This window comes from Gymnoscopelus braueri (assembly GCF_963280865.1).
Source record: "Gymnoscopelus braueri genome assembly, chromosome: 1".
NCBI lineage: Eukaryota > Metazoa > Chordata > Actinopteri > Myctophiformes > Myctophidae > Gymnoscopelus > Gymnoscopelus braueri.
Window position 1 is genome coordinate 95,795 of NC_137603.1, and position 19,547 is coordinate 115,341.

The 19,547-nt window shown below is 42.0% G+C and overlaps 1 protein-coding gene across 1 annotated transcript; it reads right to left on the reverse strand.

Moving 5' to 3' along the window:
* Nucleotides 1-207: 207 nt before the first annotated feature.
* Nucleotides 208-18,195, reverse strand: LOC308084768 (lactoylglutathione lyase-like). The gene is made up of 6 exons (XM_080427633.1): nucleotides 18,077-18,195; nucleotides 10,294-10,376; nucleotides 6,310-6,450; nucleotides 1,834-1,901; nucleotides 1,058-1,147; nucleotides 208-812 (listed from the first exon to the last, which is right to left on the reverse strand). Exons 1-6 carry the CDS (start codon nucleotides 18,149-18,151, stop codon nucleotides 721-723), a joined length of 549 nt encoding a protein of 182 aa, XP_080283759.1. The 5' UTR covers nucleotides 18,152-18,195; the 3' UTR covers nucleotides 208-720.
* Between the last annotated feature and the right edge of the window lie 1,352 nt (nucleotides 18,196-19,547).

Consider the following 19,547-nt stretch of genomic DNA (forward strand, 5'->3'; position numbering starts at 1 on the left):
CAATGAAGTGATTGACACCATGTTGTCAAATGGTTGCTAGGTGGTTGCTAAGGGGCCGGTCTATGAAGTGATTGACACCATGTTGTCAGGAGGTTGCTGGGTGGTTGCTAGGGGGCCGGTCTATGAAGTGATTGACACCATGTTGTCAAATGGTTGCTGGGTGGTTGCTAGGAGGTGGGTCTATGAAGTGATTGACACCATGTTGTTGGCTGGTTGGTAGGTGGTTTCTAGGTGGTTGCTAGGGGGCGGGTCTATGAAGTGATTTACACCATGTTGTCAAATGGTTGCTAGGGGGCGGGTCTAAGAAGTGATTGACACCATGTTGTCAGGTGGTTGCTGGGTGGTTGCTAGGGGGCCAGTCTATGAAGTGATTGACACCATGTTGTCAGGTGGTTGCTGGGTGGTTGCTAGGGGGCCGGTCTATGAAGTGATTGACACCATGTTGTCAGGTGGTTGCTGGGTGGTTGCTAGGGGGCCGGTCTATGAAGTGATTGACACCATGTTGTCAGGTGGTTGCTGGGTGGTTGCTAGGGGGCCGGTATATGAAGTGATTGAAACCATGTCGTCAGGTGGTTGCTGGGTGGTTGCTAGGGGGCCGGTCTATGAAGTGATTGACACCATGTTGTCAGGTGGTTGCTGGGTGGTTGCTAGGGGGCCGGTCTATGAAGTGATTGACACCATGTTGTCAGGTGGTCGCTGGGTGGTTGCTAGGGGGCCGGTCTATGAAGTGATTGACACCATGTTGTTGGGACTCAGGATCTCGATCCAGTAACCGTCTGGATCCTGAATGAACGCCAAGCCTTTCATCTTACCTACACACACACACACACACGCACACGCACACGCACACGCACACGCACACGCACACAATCATATAGTATATATAATAGTATATTAAAGTATATAATAATCATGTGTAATAGTATATATAATAGTATATTATAGTATATAATCATGTGTAATAGTATATATAATAGTATATTATAGTATATAATAATGTGTAATAGTATATATAATAGTATATTATAGTATATAATCAGTGCATCATCTCTCTCACCATCGTCTGGTTTCTTGACAAACGTGACTCCTTGTTCTTCAAAGAGTTTACAGGCAGCGTAAACATCTGGAACTGCTATACCAATATGACCTGAAAATATATATAAATATATATATAAAATATATATATAAAACACATCTGGAACTGCTATACCAATATGACCTGAAAATATATATAAATATATATATAAAATATATATATAAAACACATCTGGAACTGCTATACCAATATGACCTGAAAATATATATAAATATACATAATCATTGTGTATTATGATAATTGGTGAAAGGGCCTTTCTGTGTGGAGTTTGCATGTTCTCCCCGTGTCCCCTAGGTACTAGTAGGTAGGTACTAGTCTCTATACTGCCTCCCCCTGGTCAACCCGGGGCGCCTGATGGAGGGGAAAGGAACTGGTTGGAATAACGTGTTCCTTCCACGCGTTACGTCCTACCGGGGAAACTCCCCCCTGTCAGGTGATATGAAGCTACGTCCTACCGGGGAAACTCCCCCCTGTCAGGTGATAAGAAGCTACGTCCTACCGGGGAAACTCCCCCCTGTCAGGTGATAAGAAGCTACGTCCTACCGGGGAAACTCCACCCTGTCAGGTGATAAGAAGCGGCCTGCTCACTCCTCATGCATTGAAGGAAGCATGAGCTCAGTTTGGGGCTCTCCCCAGGCTGGCAGAGGGAGAGTAGCGCCCAGGAGTACAAGCTTAGGCATTGGCACTGGGTGAAAACATAGGGTTTAAAATATGTATTATGATAATGTAGAACTCACCAAAACCACGAGGATCTGAGTTGCCGTTGTGATAAGACTGATTCTCATCTGTCTCTGAACCCCAGTTACTGAGAGAGAGAGAGAGAGAGAGAGAGAGAGAGAGAGAGAGAGAGAGAGAGAGAGAGAGAGAGAGAGAGAGAGAAAAAGGTGGGGAAAAAGGTTTAAAAAAATGTGCCCCCCGCCCAGCCCCCCTTGGAATAAATGACTTCCAGCGCCACTGCGCGTTCACGACCCTTTTTTAGCAAACCCGGCCCATTTTTACCACAGCCACGCCCACCTATTTATATAAAGATGAGTGCACGCCCACATTGGATCCGTCTGTAGGAGTAACCTAACCCACACTCTGTAGGAGTAACCTAACTGTAGGAGTAACCTAACTGTAGGAGTAACCTAACTGTAGGAGTAACCTAACCCACACTCTGTAGGAGTAACCTAACTGTAGGAGTAACCTAACTGTAGGAGTAACCTAACTGTAGGAGTAACCTAACCCACACTCTGTAGGAGTAACCTAACCCACACTCTGTAGGAGTAACCTAACTGTAGGAGTAACCTAACCCACACTCTGTAGGAGTAACCTAACCCACACTCTGTAGGAGTAACCTAACTGTAGGAGTAACCTAACTGTAGGAGTAACCTAACTGTAGGAGTAACCTAACCCACACTCTGTAGGAGTAACCTAACTGTAGGAGTAACCTAACCCACACTCTGTAGGAGTAACCTAACCCACACTCTGTAGGAGTAACCTAACCCACACTCTGTAGGAGTAACCTAACTGTAGGAGTAACCTAACCCACACTCTGTAGGAGTAACCTAACTGTAGGAGTAACCTAACCCACACTCTGTAGGAGTAACCTAACCCACACTCTGTAGGAGTAACCTAACTGTAGGAGTAACCTAACTGTAGGAGTAACCTAACCCACACTCTGTAGGAGTAACCTAACTGTAGGAGTAACCTAACCCACACTCTGTAGGAGTAACCTAACCCACACTCTGTAGGAGTAACCTAACCCACACTCTGTAGGAGTAACCTAACTGTAGGAGTAACCTAACCCACACTCTGTAGGAGTAACCTAACTGTAGGAGTAACCTAACCCACACTCTGTAGGAGTAACCTAACCCACACTCTGTAGGAGTAACCTAACTGTAGGAGTAACCTAACCCACACTCTGTAGGAGTAACCTAACTGTAGGGGTAACCTAACTGTAGGAGTAACCTAACCCACACTCTGTAGGAGTAACCTAACCCACACTCTGTAGGAGTAACCTAACTGTAGGAGTAACCTAACTGTAGGAGTAACCTAACTGTAGGAGTAACCTAACCCACACTCTGTAGGAGTAACCTAACTGTAGGAGTAACCTAACTGTAGGAGTAACCTAACTGTAGGAGTAACCTAACCCACACTCTGTAGGAGTAACCTAACCCACACTCTGTAGGAGTAACCTAACTGTAGGAGTAACCTAACCCACACTCTGTAGGAGTAACCTAACCCACACTCTGTAGGAGTAACCTAACTGTAGGAGTAACCTAACCCACACTCTGTAGGAGTAACCTAACTGTAGGAGTAACCTAACTGTAGGAGTAACCTAACCCACACTCTGTAGGAGTAACCTAACTGTAGGAGTAACCTAACCCACACTCTGTAGGAGTAACCTAACCCACACTCTGTAGGAGTAACCTAACCCACACTCTGTAGGAGTAACCTAACCCACACTCTGTAGGAGTAACCTAACTGTAGGAGTAACCTAACCCACACTCTGTAGGAGTAACCTAACTGTAGGAGTAACCTAACCCACACTCTGTAGGAGTAACCTAACCCACACTCTGTAGGAGTAACCTAACTGTAGGAGTAACCTAACCCACACTCTGTAGGAGTAACCTAACTGTAGGAGTAACCTAACTGTAGGAGTAACCTAACCCACACTCTGTAGGAGTAACCTAACCCACACTCTGTAGGAGTAACCTAACCCACACTCTGTAGGAGTAACCTAACTGTAGGAGTAACCTAACTGTAGGAGTAACCTAACCCACACTCTGTAGGAGTAACCTAACTGTAGGAGTAACCTAACCCACACTCAAACATGGATCAAAGCTAAATAAAACGTCAAACTGAAGTGTTTTTACAGCCAAGTTCTAATGTGTGATTTAGGTGTTTCATAAACAGAATGATGATGCTTAGCTAATCATTCTAAACCTCTCTCTCTCCATACACCATGAGGATGGCCTAGCTGCTATGTCACACTATCTTCATTCAAGAAATGAGATTCCCTCAGATTTGTTACTCAACACGACAAATTTTATTCTGAAATCGAATTATTTTATGTTTGATAATAATTTCTACATCCAGACTCAAGGCACTGCCATGGGTTCAACCTTTGCACCCAATTATGCAAACCTATTTAAGTGGCTTTTCTTCCTCGGCATAGTGGGAATGTGTGTGCAAAGTTTCACAGAAATTGCATCCTGTGTTCATAATTTGAGGCATTTTGTTGAAAACGGAGCATCGAACGGTTCAATACGAATACATGTATCGTTGCAGGCTTAATATATATATATATATATATATATATATATGGTCGCGTTAGTCCGATAATTGCCGGTTTTGACTGATTTTTTATGACAAAGACCGAAATCTCTCCGGACATCCTGACCGGTTGACAATGACACGGCACGTTCATTAATTATCACCGCAAATCAGGCACATTTCAAATCCTCTGCTTTGCAAGCTCTCTCTCTCTCTCTCTCTCTCTCTCCCTCTCTCTCGCTCTCTCTTAACAGCGTGTGTGTGTTTCTGGGAGAGAGAGAGCGAGATAGAACGAAAGAGTGTGTCACACACTGTTAAGTTACACCTATTTCCTGTTAATAATAACCAGTGTAGAATGTGCTCTATTGCGAGGTAAATGGGAGACACTTTATTGTGAAGGTACAACCGGAAAAAGAGAGTTGTTGTTGCTGCTGCGTAGTTAACTCTGTGACGGCAGTCAGACAGAGACAGCGGTCCGGTTATATCATATAAAGTTGTGTATTTAACAGTCAGTCACACACAAGTTGTATCATTACGAGTTAGAACATGTCACAGACACTAGGCTACTACAAGGGCACTTGTGAGTAAAGTTGGCAAGTTGCTCTACTACAGTTTAACATGATGAAACATCCAACACAGATGCGTAAATACTCTTCACAACAGCTATAGGCTACTGCAACTATGGCATCCAGGTGAAACACGACGTTAATCATAAAACCTATTTTTAACTCTATGAGGTGGACACGTTAAAACGTTACCACTTTGAACTGAATAGCTCTATGAGGAGACGACAAGATTCTCACAACTCATCAACTTTCCCACGGCTGTCCCAACAGACGCAACGACGGCATCCACTGCCTAACTATACAGTATAACCTCCTGTGAGTGAGTAGTGGTCTATCATTTATTGCCCTAACATGTCAGCTGAAAAATTCGTTCAAAGTCCGCAATTGATCATTGAGAAACCATTACGCATGCAGCATGCGCAAATGGTAGGTAATTAATGTATTTGTGCCAGATGACCCTGCTATATAAAATGTGTATATTAGTATTACTCGTTCATCATGGTTCATGTTCAAATAGCTCAATCCAAAATATAATGATGTAGGCCTCTAAGTGTTAAGCTGTATTTACGCTTCTGCTTGTAATTAATGCATAAACATAATTATGACCGGTATTTTTATCAGATGTCCGATACATTTTAATCATTCCGGATATTACGACCGGCAGATTAAAATCCTAACGCGACCCCTGATATATATATATATGTCACAGGGAAATTGGAGAACCAGGGAAATTGAAGACAGAGCGCTCGTTTTTAGGCACAGGGCTTCGGGGCGACTCGGCGAGGCGGGGCTTTTCGAGACAGAGTTTATTACGCGAGGCTCGCGAGGAGGAGGAGGAGGAGGAGGAGAACACGGCGCCGCGAGGCGGGGCTTTGATGCGAGGCGGCGTGATAAGGAGGAGGAGGAGCTGAACGCTGAACACACGTTCACACGCACACGTGATAATAGTTATTGTCCATGACGGAGGCGCGCCGACTCAGCAGAGCTTGTGGCCGAGGAGGCGCGCGGCGCGAGTGCCCGCGCCGACCGGCCGAAGGGCTGCTAGTCGAATCAGCGCCGTCCGAGTTGTGAAACGTGTGTGTGTGTGTGTCAGGGAGAAACTAAAATGTTAAAAGCCAGAACACAATAAAAGTATCTTAACAGTCATGCTTTCAATAAACCAAATTGAAAGCATGAACGCGTGCACGTGCGCCTGTGCGCGCGTGAGTGAGTGTGTGTGGTCGCGGCCATATATGTTTGTGCACTTTAGTTGGGAAGCCTGGCTCGTGGCTTGGATTCGTGGCTCCCTCTAGTGTTGTTTCTACAGAATTGCTGGGTGGGTACTAAAAACGAGCGCGCCTTCTCCGATTTCCCTGGTTCTCCAATTTCCCTGTAACATAATAAACTTACTGGGTCAGTTCTATAGTAGCTCTCCTAGAGAAGGTCCAGGCTGTCCTCTCCTTCACATCAGCAGGAATCTCCTTCTTGTCTTCAAACCCCAGGAAGAACAATGAGAACCTCATGGACGGGAAGTCAAACTTCTGGAGGAGACTAAACACACACACACACACACACACACACACACACACACACACACACACACACACACACACACACACACACACACACACACACACACACACACACACACACACACACACACACACACACACACACACACACACATTAGAAGTTCCATTACTGTATAGTTATAAACAATGTATAATGTAGTCATTTATCAGATGCTTTTTATCCAGACTGACTTACAATAAACAAGGTAAACATATACATAGAATACAGAGAGACAGTGTTATGTCTCAGTAAACTATAGGATCATAGAATACAGAGAGACAGTGTAGTGTCTCAGTAAACTATAGGATCATAGAATACAGAGACAGTGTAGTGTCTCAGTAAACTATAGGATCATAGAATACAGAGACAGTGTAGTGTCAGTAAACTATAGGATCATAGAATACAGAGAGACGGTGTAGTGTCTCAGTAAACTATAGGATCATAGAATAAAGAGACAGTGTAGTGTCTCAGTAAACTATAGGATCATAGAATACAGAGACAGTGTAGTGTCTCAGTAAACTATAGGATCATAGAATACAGAGACAGTGTAGTGTCTCAGTAAACTATAGGATCATAGAATACAGAGACAGTGTAGTGTCTCAGTAAACTATGGGATCATAGAATACTAGTATAGTCTTCATAGTATTCTACACTGTCTCTATGTATTCTATGAAATATACATTTTTCTCTGCTTTTTTGTTTGTTTCTGCGTTTTTGTCGAGAACAAGTTATATTCAACAGACAATAACTAAAGAACGGAGGGTCGCTGTGACACGTTTCCCCCCCGATGGAAGCAGAGACACTCCTTGAGGAGCAGGAGAAGGAGAAGGATGGAAGTAGAGACACTGCTTGAGGAGCAGGAGAAGGAGAAGGAGAAGGAGAAGGATAGAAGCAGAGACATTCCTCTTTTGCGACACTCTGTGTGTCGATCGTCCAGGAGCTAAATATTCTGTGGCTTTTGAAAGGTTAGTAAAAATGCTCAAAAACGCTGAAACTGTCTGGCAGTGAATGAGTTAACGAACAGTAAAGGCAGCAGGATGAGTTAAACCTGGCTGACTGTTAGCCTGGTCTGGACCTGGTCTGGACCAGGCTAACTCCACAGAATAAATCTCCATGGTAACTAATGTAGCATTGCTTTCATGAAACCCAGTCATGGATAATAAACATATCCAGGTTAACTGGCTAAATTAATCTGACAATATAACTCCGCTTTCATGAACCGATTCATGGATGATCCTGGATAAATTAAGCCAGGATAGCTGATAAATCCCGGCTTAATCCTCAATCTAGGTTTGGTGAAACAGGCCCCATGTCGTTAAGAAGTGATAAAACTATCCATACAGAAACATAGACATAGTGATAAAACTATCCATACAGAAACATAGACGTAGTGATAAAACTATCCATACAGAAACATAGACATAGTGATAAAACTCATCCATACAGAAACATAGACGGGATGGGACGATATACAATATTATTGTATATCGCAATAAAAAACGTCCACGATAACTGTATCGCAGGTACTGTAATTATCGCGAAAAAAATAAAATAAAAAAAAGTTCGACCAAAAAAGATGTTGGTGTCCAATCAAAGGAAACGGAAACAGCTGTGAGCATTTATATGTGTGTGGACTGCACCGGATACAGTTCCAAAGAAGGCGGGTGTAATGTAATAGGCAGCATCGCAGCGAGTCAGTGCACTCACCTCACTGTCCCTTGTAGTCTACTAGCTTGTTGTGCTACGCACTAGTACGAAGGTGTCCGTAGCTGAGATAGAGAATATACGGCAGTGCCGTCGAGAACGCGCGTTGTATCCAGCTTTATTGCCAATATGTTGAGCTGCTGATCTTAATGTCTAGCCTTTAACCCAGACTGATTCGCTCCATTCGGCTGACTTTTTTTTCTTCTCACAACTTCACATGCACCGAACGGATTCCCCCGTGCTGGAAAGCCTGGTGATTCGAGGTTAGGATCCCAGGCTAGTTGTTGTCAAGCCTCATCCATATTACAGTGTGGAATTCGAGTTAACGCGAAAAATAAGCCGTTTGTGTGAATATGCTGAGTTGAACGACCGTGTTGTGCAGCAAAAATTTGCCGACCTACAAACTCATGATCTGACGCGTTTGTGAGCTTGTAGATTGGCTCTTTTTGAAGCGTCACACGGCGCGCAACCAAATATGAAGTCATTATTTTATAGCAGCAATTGCTGCACGTCCCGTTCCGTTTTAACTTTACATTGTCAGATTGATATTTATATAGCCAGTGGTGACTCGTGGAGTAAGTACTGACATGTTGTACTTAAATAAAAGTAGCAATACTGCAATGTAGAAATACTAGTAAAAGTCTGGTAATCAAAATTTACTTGAATAAAAGTGCAAAAGTATTGGCATCAAATCTATAAAAAAAAGAAATGTTTGAAAATAGCTGATCTACAAGCTCACATAGATCGGCTATCTTCAAATGGCCAATATGCATAGGGCTGCATTGGTTCATATAGGTTTTGTGGTCTAAATCAGCAAAGTAATTAGTAACTAGAGTTGTCAAATCATTGTAGTGGAGGAAAAGTACAATATTTGCCTCTGAGATGTATTGGAGTAGAAGTAAGAGAAATGTATTGGAAATGGGAAATACTCCAGTAAAGTAAAAAATCCTCAAAAGTGTACTTAAAGGGATATTTCACTTTCAAAACAACTTTTGGTCATTTTATCGTCTACTCAGGCTTTTGTGAGCCCCCCAGACCGTTTTTAAGTTGCTTGATTCAGTATTTAGATATTTGATATTCATTTTATCAGACACGCCCCCTTCCTATACAAACCCATTGTAACTTCAAACTCCATTTTTAACATAATAGATTCATCAAAAACACCCGTCCTTGGTTCTGGTGACTCACCCTGCCCTCCTAATACGCGAGGGGGGCGCGTTTTTTCGATAACTTTTTTCATTTATTTTTAATATTTTTTTGGAAAATGAAAAAAACTTAAATACAATAAAATAAAAATTATAAGACACAGTAGTTGAGTAAATGTACTTAGTACTTAATGTACTTTTACACCACTGTATGTAGAGATATCATCTTTGATTACTTCTGAATGATAAAATAAATAACTTATTGTGAATGAATGAAAGTTCAGATTACTTATGTTTACATTGTCTTTCTCTACCTCCAGTATTGGATGTTTACAAATTGCCCTGAGTGACAAGATAATACATGTTCTTTAACAGAAATGACAGGTCAAGTGATTTCACTGTTTTTCTAGCATTTTAAGAATTGTGCTTCGTGATAATATCGTATATCGTGATATTTTTGGCCACAACTATCGTGATATGAAATGTTCATATCGTCCCACCCCTAATAGACGTAGTGATAAAACTATCCATACAGAAACAGACATAGACGTAGTGATAAAACTATCCATACAGAAACACACATAGACGTAGTGATAAAACTATCCATACAGAAACAGACATAGACGTAGTGATAAAACTATCCATACAGAAACACACATAGACGTAGTGATAAAACTATCCATACAGAAACACACATAGACGTAGTGATAAAACTATCCATACAGAAACAGACATAGACGTAGTGATAAAACTATCCATACAGAAACACACATAGACGTAGTGATAAAACTATCCATACAGAAACACACATAGACGTAGTGATAAAACTATCCATACAGAAACACACATAGACGTAGTACAGGAGACAGAACCATTACAGTAAAATATGAGAAAAAAACACCTGCGACAAATGAAGCTGATTATTACAAATCTGGTGCAAATAATAATAAATGGATGATAAATCAACACTCACGTCATGCCCAGTATCCTAGTGTAGAAGTCCAGGGATTTGACCGGATCTTTAACTCTCAACATGGTCTGTTGCATCATGAAATCCTGCACGCACACACACACACACACACACACACACACACACACACACACACACACACACACACACACACACACACACACACACACACACACACACACACACACACACACACACACACACACACACACACACACACACACACACACACACACACACACACACACACACACAGGTTTAGGAGACTACCTTTAGTTTATGGATACGATGTGGTGAGTAAAACATGGAGCCTTTGCCACTGTTCTACCCATTCGGTAGCCAGCCCAGTGGAACCTCATCTCTGATCATAGGACTGTGTGTAGTTAGAGTTGTGTTAGTGTGTAGTCAGAGTTGTGTACCTTGGTCATAGTGTTACTCCAATCCACTTTATTTAGAGAGCACATTTAAAACAACAGTGTTGAACCAAAGTAACACTCAGTAACAAAATACTAGGCCTGACCTCGACTAAGTCGACTGGTTAGTCGCGGGGGGTCCGAGTCGACTGCGTGTCTCTTAGTTGAATCTAGTCGGAATTATTATTATTTTTATTTTTTTTAAGGGCCAAAAATGTTTTTAATTGTTTTTTGGCCAAGTCTACACCTGCAACCACACGCAACTTCCACTTTATTCTTCTTATTCCTCGTCTTTGTATTGGTATTGTTTGTGTTGGAGCGCCTCAGTGCGGCTGCAGAGTTCATGTGCAACCTCTTCCAGAGAGAGATAGACACTAGAAACGCTGCTGGAGACACAAAACAAACTGTGTAGACTTGGCCCTTTGAAATAAAATATATTTTATATTAGTCGACTGCCAGTCGACTATTGGCAATTAGTCGCCAATTAGATTCGACTAAACAAATCCTTAGTCGGGGACAGGCCTACAAAATACTAAAATAAACAAGAGTAAAAACAACACACAATAAACAGGACAACATTAGACACGATGCCTGGAGGAAAACAGCAGCTTCTCAAGTTGAATTTTCAAACGCCAAGGAGAACAAGTGCGTTTTCAAACGTGATTTAAACACAGGCATGGTTTGAGACGCTCTAACATGGGGTGGAAGCTCGTTCCACAGTGTGGGCGCTATGAAGGAAAATGATCTATCTCCCCTGGTCTTCATCTTTGTTACTGGGACCTTAAGGAGTGACTGGTCAGTCAGTAGACCTTAAGGAGTGACTGGTCAGTCGACCTTTACTTTATTTGTTTATTTAGACAGGACAGAGCATATTAATGAACGTCACATGAACGTAAATACACCGGATTTAGCAAAGATGCTAATTTTCATCCGCAGTCCTCACACAAAACATAAAAACAGACAAACGGTGAAATACAATTACATTACATCACATAGCCTAAAAAAACCTAAAATATGATCACAAATGGTTGCAGCTTTGGTTTTCAAGCAACCATCTTTTCACATTGAATTTAAAAGATGGAAATGTAGCACAATCCCTTATATGTAGAGGAAGGCCATTCCATGCTACACAACCCTGTACTGAGAGGACATTTTGACCGAAGGTTGTTTGCCGGTGCGGCACTTCACAATCTCCTCGAGTGGTTGCTCTGGTACTGATTCCTCTTTCAGGCTTCCTTTTAATGAATTCCCTTAGGGGGGGCGGGCACAGACCATGTAAGGTCTTGTATATGACCCCAACCTGTTTGAACTTTTTGAAATTGTCGAAGCTAAAAAAATTGATGTTACAATGATGATAAGAGTGAGGCTTCCTGTCAAACACCTTGAGCACACTTTTGTAGAGCTGTTCGATGGGTTTTAGGATCGTCACGCCAGTGCAAGACCAGTTTGTAAAACAGTACTCAATGTGTGATAGGATCATACAGTGAAGATACGATCTGGCAGCTCCAACTGTCAGGAAGGGTCTAATTTGTTTAAAATTTTGAAGGTTGAATTTAATCGTATTTGTGACTTTCTTCACATGTTTTTTAAAAGTTAGGGTTGAGTCTAGTATGACTCCGAGGTACTTGAACTCTGGGACAAGTTCAAGTTCCTCCCCACCCAGAAACACATTTGAGGACTCCAACACAACTGGTCTTTTGGAGAAGGCCATGCAGACTGTCTTTTTGGCATTCAGGAGCAGACATGAATCTATAAGCCAGTCTTGAATGCTTGTCAGAGCTGAGGTTAAGATTATTGACACCTCTGCGTAGCTTTTACCATGGGCAAGTACAACGGCATCATCTGCATACATCTGGACATGTAGATTATTACATACTTCAGGTAGGTCATTTATGTACAGTGAGAACAGAATTGGACCTAGTATTGAGCCCTGGGGGACACCGACCGAACAGGTGTGGTAGGGGGATTTAACACTGTTTACACTTACACACTGTTTTCTGGTGGATAGATAGGAACGAAACCATTGTATAGCTTCTGGGGAAAAATTTAAATGTGTTAATTTGGACAGGAGGACCTGGTGACAGACGGTGTCAAACGCCTTCTTGAAGTCCAGGAACACCGCCATTGCACAGGGAGCTCTGTTCAAAGCACATTTCAATTTTTCTATGAATAGGCAGTTTGCTGATTCAGTGGAGTGAAAGGCCCGAAACCCAAACTGCATGGGATGCAGTGGCGTGTGGCCTTTGTCTAGATGTTTGATGATAGATTTGACAATCCACTTTTCAGCCACCTTTGATATAACTGGTAGGATGCTTATGGGTCTATAATTTGATATTTCAGTTTTAGCGCCAGATTTGTAGATTGGTGTTATTACAGCAACTTTCCATTGAGGAGGAACAGTGCGTTGTCTGATGGACAGATTTACCAGATGTGTGATCGGTGCCACCAGAGCATCTGCATTTGTTTTTAAAAAGTTTGTATCGAGCCCATAGGCATCCTTAGCTTTTGATGCTTTTAGTGATTTGATGATGTTTGCCACCTCGGTTTCCGTAATTTCCTCCAGATTGAAGATGGGGAGGTCTTTTTGGACAGGGCGGGGTACAAACTTTGATGGATTAAACATTTGTGTTATTTCTTTGACAGAGTTTAGAAAAAAACATAATTAGGGTACTAGCAAGGGTTTGGGGATCTTTCACCAGGGTGTTGTCTATTTTTAGTTCTAAGCTATTATTGTTCTGTTTGTAGTATTTCCCTGTCAGTTTGTTTATGCACTCCCAGACTTTCTTACCATTTCCTTTTGCACTCTCTATGATATAGGTGTAAAATTTTGCTTTTGCCTTCCTTAGGAATTGGGTGACTTGGTTTCGTACATGGGCAAATTTCTGTCTGTCAGTTGTTAAACCAGATTTTAATGACTGTTTAAGTAGTATATCTCTTTTTTTCATAAGAGCTCTACAATTTACATCAACCCAGGGTAGGGTAATTTTTTGCCCTTTCCTTTGTCTCCTCCTCCTGGTGAAAGATTCCATTACACTTTGTATTTTGGACAATAAAATACTGCATCCCATTTCAATATCATCACCACATGTGTAGATGTCATCCCACTCAACCCTTTTTAGGGCAACCTCAAAGCTGTGTTGTAGATTCTTTGGGATGGTGCTGACCATTGGTTGGGGCTGGGTTTTATTGAACCGTTGTTTTGAAAGTTTTCTGGCAAAAAATATTATATTATGGTCTGACAGACCTGTTAGGAAATTATATGTTTTGGGTTTTTCTTTCCACTTTGTTGGAAAACAGTAGATCAATTCTAGTTGCTGAGTGGCTAGTGATTCTCGTAGGCTGCTCTATCATTTGAGTGAGATTGTAGTAATCTGTTATTTGTTTGAGATTTTTCCTAATCTTCTTGTCGTCCCAATTTACATTTATGTCACCAATTAATATTACCTCTTTGTTAAAGTCACAGGCTGTCAGAATAGATTTTAGTTGCTCATAGACTTCAACCTTGGCTGATGGTTGGCGGTATAAACAGATTAATGTAAAAGACATTTCAGCTGAGAGTGTGATTTCCACACCGACACACTCTGCCTTGATCTCATTTGGCCATGTAATCTGTCTACACTCCAAGCTGCTTTTTACATAAAGCAGGGCCCCCCCACCCTTCCCTGTTGTACCTCTGTCCCGTCGGAAGACATTGTACCCGGGCATGCTTACTAGAGCATCTGGGGATGATTGGTTCAACCAAGTTTCCGTCAGTCCCAAACAGTCAATGTTTGAATTTACAAGCAGGTTTTCAATTTCACTTTTTTTGTTCTTCATACTCCGAATGTTTAAGTGGCCGCAAAACAGCCCTTTAGGTTTGCACCAGGGGTCCCACACAGTTTTAGCTTGATTTAGTGTCTGAAAAATATTGGTGGATCTGTGCTTTTTGAATACCGGGTTCCTGTGTTTTACCTTGGTGGGAGGTTTCGACGTGGGGGGAGGGGGGGTTGGGGCTTGAGGAGGTGTTATGCCTTGGTCCTGGGGGGATGGGGGTGATGTAGGCCCGGTGTCCAGCAGCCCAGCTCCGCAGCAGAGACTTCTGGGCTCGATGGTCCCAGTCCCTGGTAGTGCAGTGTGGCCGCTGGTAGATATCTCCACTCCGGGGCAGTGTAGGCCGTCTCGGGGTGATGTAGGCCCGGTGTCCAGTGGCCCAGCTCCGCAGCAGAGACTTTTGGGTTCGATGGTGGTCCCGCTGTCCTGCCCCGTACTTCCGGATATGGTGGTGGTTCCGTACTCACGGGGCAGCGGTGGATGGTTGACCAGAACCAGTGGTCTGGCTCCGACCCAGAGACTTCCAGATATGGTGGTGGTGGTGGACTCGTTGTTGTCCCGCCCCGTACTTCCAGACATGGTGGTGGTTCTGTACTCACGGGGCGGCATAGGTCTTGCTGGGTCGATCCCAAGTAGCCTCCTGAAAACCGGGGGGGTAGGTGAAGCCATGCGAGCAACTCGTTGGCAGCTTGGTGTGGTTGCAGGGGCTGTGCGAGCCAAGCTAGCGTTTGTAGCCAGCTGTTGTTGTTGATGTTAGCCCCCGTAGCATTAGCTCCATTGAGTTCTGTCGAGTCTCCTAGAACCGGATTTGGACCGGGACATGGGTGGATGTCCCCTGACAGCAGTAGGCATATTGAGATGAAGATTCTGCGGTCTCCGCTTCCCTTCACAATGAGGGGTCGCCATGCACGCCGTAGCAGTTTATCGTACGTCGCTGCATATCCAAAGCCAGGGTGTTTGGCTGTCGTTATGTCCTCGTCAGGAATATAGAAGTTCGGCAGGTTCAACTTTAGCTTCGGTTCACTCACTGTTGTCTTGACTTTGAGGGATGAGTCGCGTGAGCCCTGATACGCGACTATAAATATGGATACCATTATTAACAGTATAATAGTATTTCCCTGTTGTTGTGAGGAGCGCAGCACAGACGCTGCTGCTACCGTCGCACCTCGTTGTCGACGCATGATGACGTCACCTCTCTCTCTCTCTCTCTCCATTCTCCTCAACAAGCTCGCCTTCCGCCTTCCCCCCACATAGACCCTTGTAGAGTTATTGGGAGGTAGAAGCTCCGATATGTGCCAGCCCATTTAAAGACTTAAAGACAAACATTAAGTCTTAAACTGAATCATATAACGAACAGGGAGCCAATGTAGGGAGGCAAGAATCAGGGAGATGTGATCATATTTCCGTGTCCCTGTTAAGAGGCGAGCGCAGCGTTTTGGACTAACTGTAGTCGTGACAAGCAGGCTTGGCTAACGCCAACATAAAGTGCCATGTTTCACATTCAGTTGATTTTACAGTAGTTGAGTCGGGTTTAGATAAAAGCATGGATAAGACATTCAGAATCAGAAAGGATTACAGCAGACTTTGGCTAAAAGCCTCAGCTGATAAAAGCTGGATTTAACAATAGAGTGAATCTGTTTGTCAAACTTAAAATCACTGTCTGTCCAGTTTAATGTTGTTACCACTGTCGCAAAATGTCTTGCTCAGGGTGGGACTGTCGGGTCTCTTCTCTACATGTAAAGTGTCTTGAGACAACTTGTTGTGATTTGACACTTTAATAAAATTTAATTGAATTTAATTTAATGACCACCAATACAACAAGGTTAGTGACCACTGGAAAATATAAATGTCCAATTTAGTGACAACCGGAAAATATAAATGTCTAATCTAGTGACAACTGGAAAATACAAATGTCTAATCTAGTGACCACCAGTTTTACCAATGGCTGCATTTATACTGTGTAGTTAGAGTTGTATGTTAGTGTGTAGTCAGAGTTGTGTACCTTGGTCATAGGACTGTGTGTTAGTTAGTGTGTAGTCATAGTTGTGTACCAATTGGTCATAGCGTTATTGTGTAGTAGTTAAGTTGTGTGTTAGTGTGTAGTCAGAGTTGTGTACCTTGGTCATAGTGTTAGGGTGTAGTAGTTAAGTTGTGTGTTAATGTGTAGTCATAGTTGTGTACCTTGGTCATAGTGTTAGTGTGTAGTAGTTAAGTTGTGTGTTAGTGTGTAGTTAGTTGTGTGTTAGTGTGTAGTCAGAGTTGTGTACCTTGGTCATAGTGTTAGTGTGTAGTAGTTAAGTTGTGTGTTAGTGTGTAGTCAGAGTTGTGTACCTTGGTCATAGTGTTAGTGTGTGTGTTGTAGTTAAGTTGTGTGTTAGTGTGTAGTCAGAGTTGTGTACCTTGGTCATAGTGTTAGTGTGTAGTCAGAGTTGTGTACCTTGGTCATAGTGTTAGTGTGTAGTAGTTAAGTTGTGTGTTAGTGTGTAGTCAGAGTTGTGTACCTTGGTCATAGTGTTAGTGTGTAGTAGTTAAGTTGTGTGTTAGTGTGTAGTCAGAGTTGTGTACCTTGGTCATAGTGTTAGTGTGTAGTAGTTAAGTTGTGTGTTAGTGTGTAGTCAGAGTTGTGTACCTTGGTCATAGTGTTAGTGTGTGTGTTGTAGTTAAGTTGTGTGTTAGTGTGTAGTCAGAGTTGTGTACCTTGGTCATAGTGTTAGTGTGTAGTAGTTAAGTTGTGTGTTAGTGTGTAGTCAGAGTTGTGTACCTTGGTCATAGTGTTAGTGTGTAGTAGTTAAGTTGTGTGTTAGTGTGTAGTCAGAGTTGTGTACCTTGGTCATAGTGTTAGTGTGTAGTAGTTAAGTTGTGTGTTAGTGTGTAGTCAGAGTTGTGTACCTTGGTCATAGTGTTAGTGTGTGTGTAGTAGTTAAGTTGTGTGTTAGTGTGTAGTCAGAGTTGTGTACCTTGGTCATAGTGTTAGTGTGTAGTAGTTAAGTTGTGTGTTAGTGTGTAGTCAGAGTTGTGTACCTTGGTCATAGTGTTAGTGTGTAGTAGTTAAGTTGTGTGTTAGTGTGTAGTCAGAGTTGTGTACCTTGGTCATAGTGTTAGTGTGTGTGTTGTAGTTAAGTTGTGTGTTAGTGTGTAGTCAGAGTTGTGTACCTTGGTCATAGTGTTAGTGTGTAGTAGTTAAGTTGTGTGTTAGTGTGTAGTCAGAGTTGTGTACCTTGGTCATAGTGTTAGTGTGTAGTAGTTAAGTTGTGTGTTAGTGTGTAGTCAGAGTTGTGTACCTTGGTCATAGTGTTAGTGTGTAGTAGTTAAGTTGTGTGTTAGTGTGTAGTCAGAGTTGTGTACCTTGGTCATAGTGTTAGTGTGTGTGTAGTAGTTAAGTTGTGTGTTAGTGTGTAGTCAGAGTTGTGTACCTTGGTCATAGTGTTAGTGTGTGTGTTAGTGTGTAGTCAGAGTTGTGTACCTTGGTCATAGTGTTAGTGTGTGTGTTAGTGTGTAGTCAGAGTTGTGTACCTTGGTCATAGTGTTAGTGTGTGTGTTAGTGTGTAGTCAGAGTTGTGTACCTTGGTCATAGTGTTGCCGTCTTTACAAGCTGCTGTTACAGCTTCATCTGTCAGCCCCGCCCCCTGGTCGCTCATTGTTGTTTATAATGTTAATTATAAAGGTATATTATATGTATATATATATAATATATGTTAATATAAAGGTAACAGAGAAACTAAACGGTTCGTTTCAACAACAACAACCAGCTGTTGTTCCGCTAGCAACAACTAGACTTCCGGTGGACAATCTCTTCAGAATAAGAGTTTGTCTCTAGAGTGAAAAACGGTTAATTTGCATTTCATTAAAACTATAAATTATTTCATTTTAAACGAAGCTATAAAACACAAAGTATGTTCCTGTGTAAAAAAAAACAGGTTTAATAACATTATAAATGTATCTAGATGGATAAATGCTGTTCACTGTTATAGCCTTTATACTCTATTATTATTATTATTATTATTATTATCATTATCATTATCATTATCATTATCATTATTATTATTATTACAATTATTATTATTATTATTATTATTATTATTATTTTTATTACCCTTATTATTATTATAGCCTTTCAAAAGTGGACGCTGGACAGGATACTCACAAATAGACCTCTTCTACCACGTTAACACACACACACACACACACGCACGCACGCACGCACGCACGCACGCACGCACACACACACACACACACACACACACACACACACACACACACACACACACACACACACACACACACACACACACACACACACACACACACACACACACACACACTTGCACACACTTGCACATATACTACCTAACAATACACAAACAATACATATATTTAACACACATTGTTAAAGTGCACATTTAATGGGGATCAACTGGCTCTTAGAAGTGATTTAGTTTCCATTTAAAAAGACTTTCAACATGTATTTTTATGTGTCTTTTAAAAAAGCATTCGTCCATATAATCTTATTTTGAAAGCAACCGGAAAGCTTATTGTTGCTAGGTCAAATAGCAGAAGTCTTATTGTTGCCATGGAGACGCTTCTGCTAAAACCACGGCAGTTTTCTGCTCCGTACGGCGGTGTCGCTCGCGGTGCCAAAAATATCAGATCTACAAGCTCACTACAACGCCACTTTTTCCCCCCAAGCTTGTAGATCTGTTATTTTCGGCCCTACGACACAAAGGGGGAGGGGCTCAAACCGAATCAACGGTCACTAGAAGACTTCCGGCTGAGGATTTTCAAAATAAAATGGAGCGCAAAACACAAAATCAGTTCTATGTTTTATAATAACACTATGATTTATATCATTATGACGTATATCATTATGTATGATGTATTGTGACATTTTAAATCAATAAACAAACACAATAAAATCCGCTTTAATTATTTTGTATAATGACGTTTTCCAACTGACGTTGTTCTCACTTCTACCAGCAGATGGCACCAGACAGTGTGTTTTCCATATATATATATGTATATATATATATTTATATC

Excerpts from the sequence above, each read along its gene's own strand:
- LOC308084768 (XM_080427633.1), bottom strand. The coding sequence starts at position 18,151 with ATGAGCGACCAGGGGGCGGGGCTGACAGATGAAGCTGTAACAGCAGCT. Across the intron at positions 10,377-18,076 it reads ACGGCAACACTATGACCAAG|GATTTCATGATGCAACAGAC; the intron begins GTACACAACTCT and ends GTGTGCGTGCAG. Across the intron at positions 813-1,057 it reads TGTCAAGAAACCAGACGATG|GTAAGATGAAAGGCTTGGCG; the intron begins GTGAGAGAGATG and ends GTGTGTGTGTAG.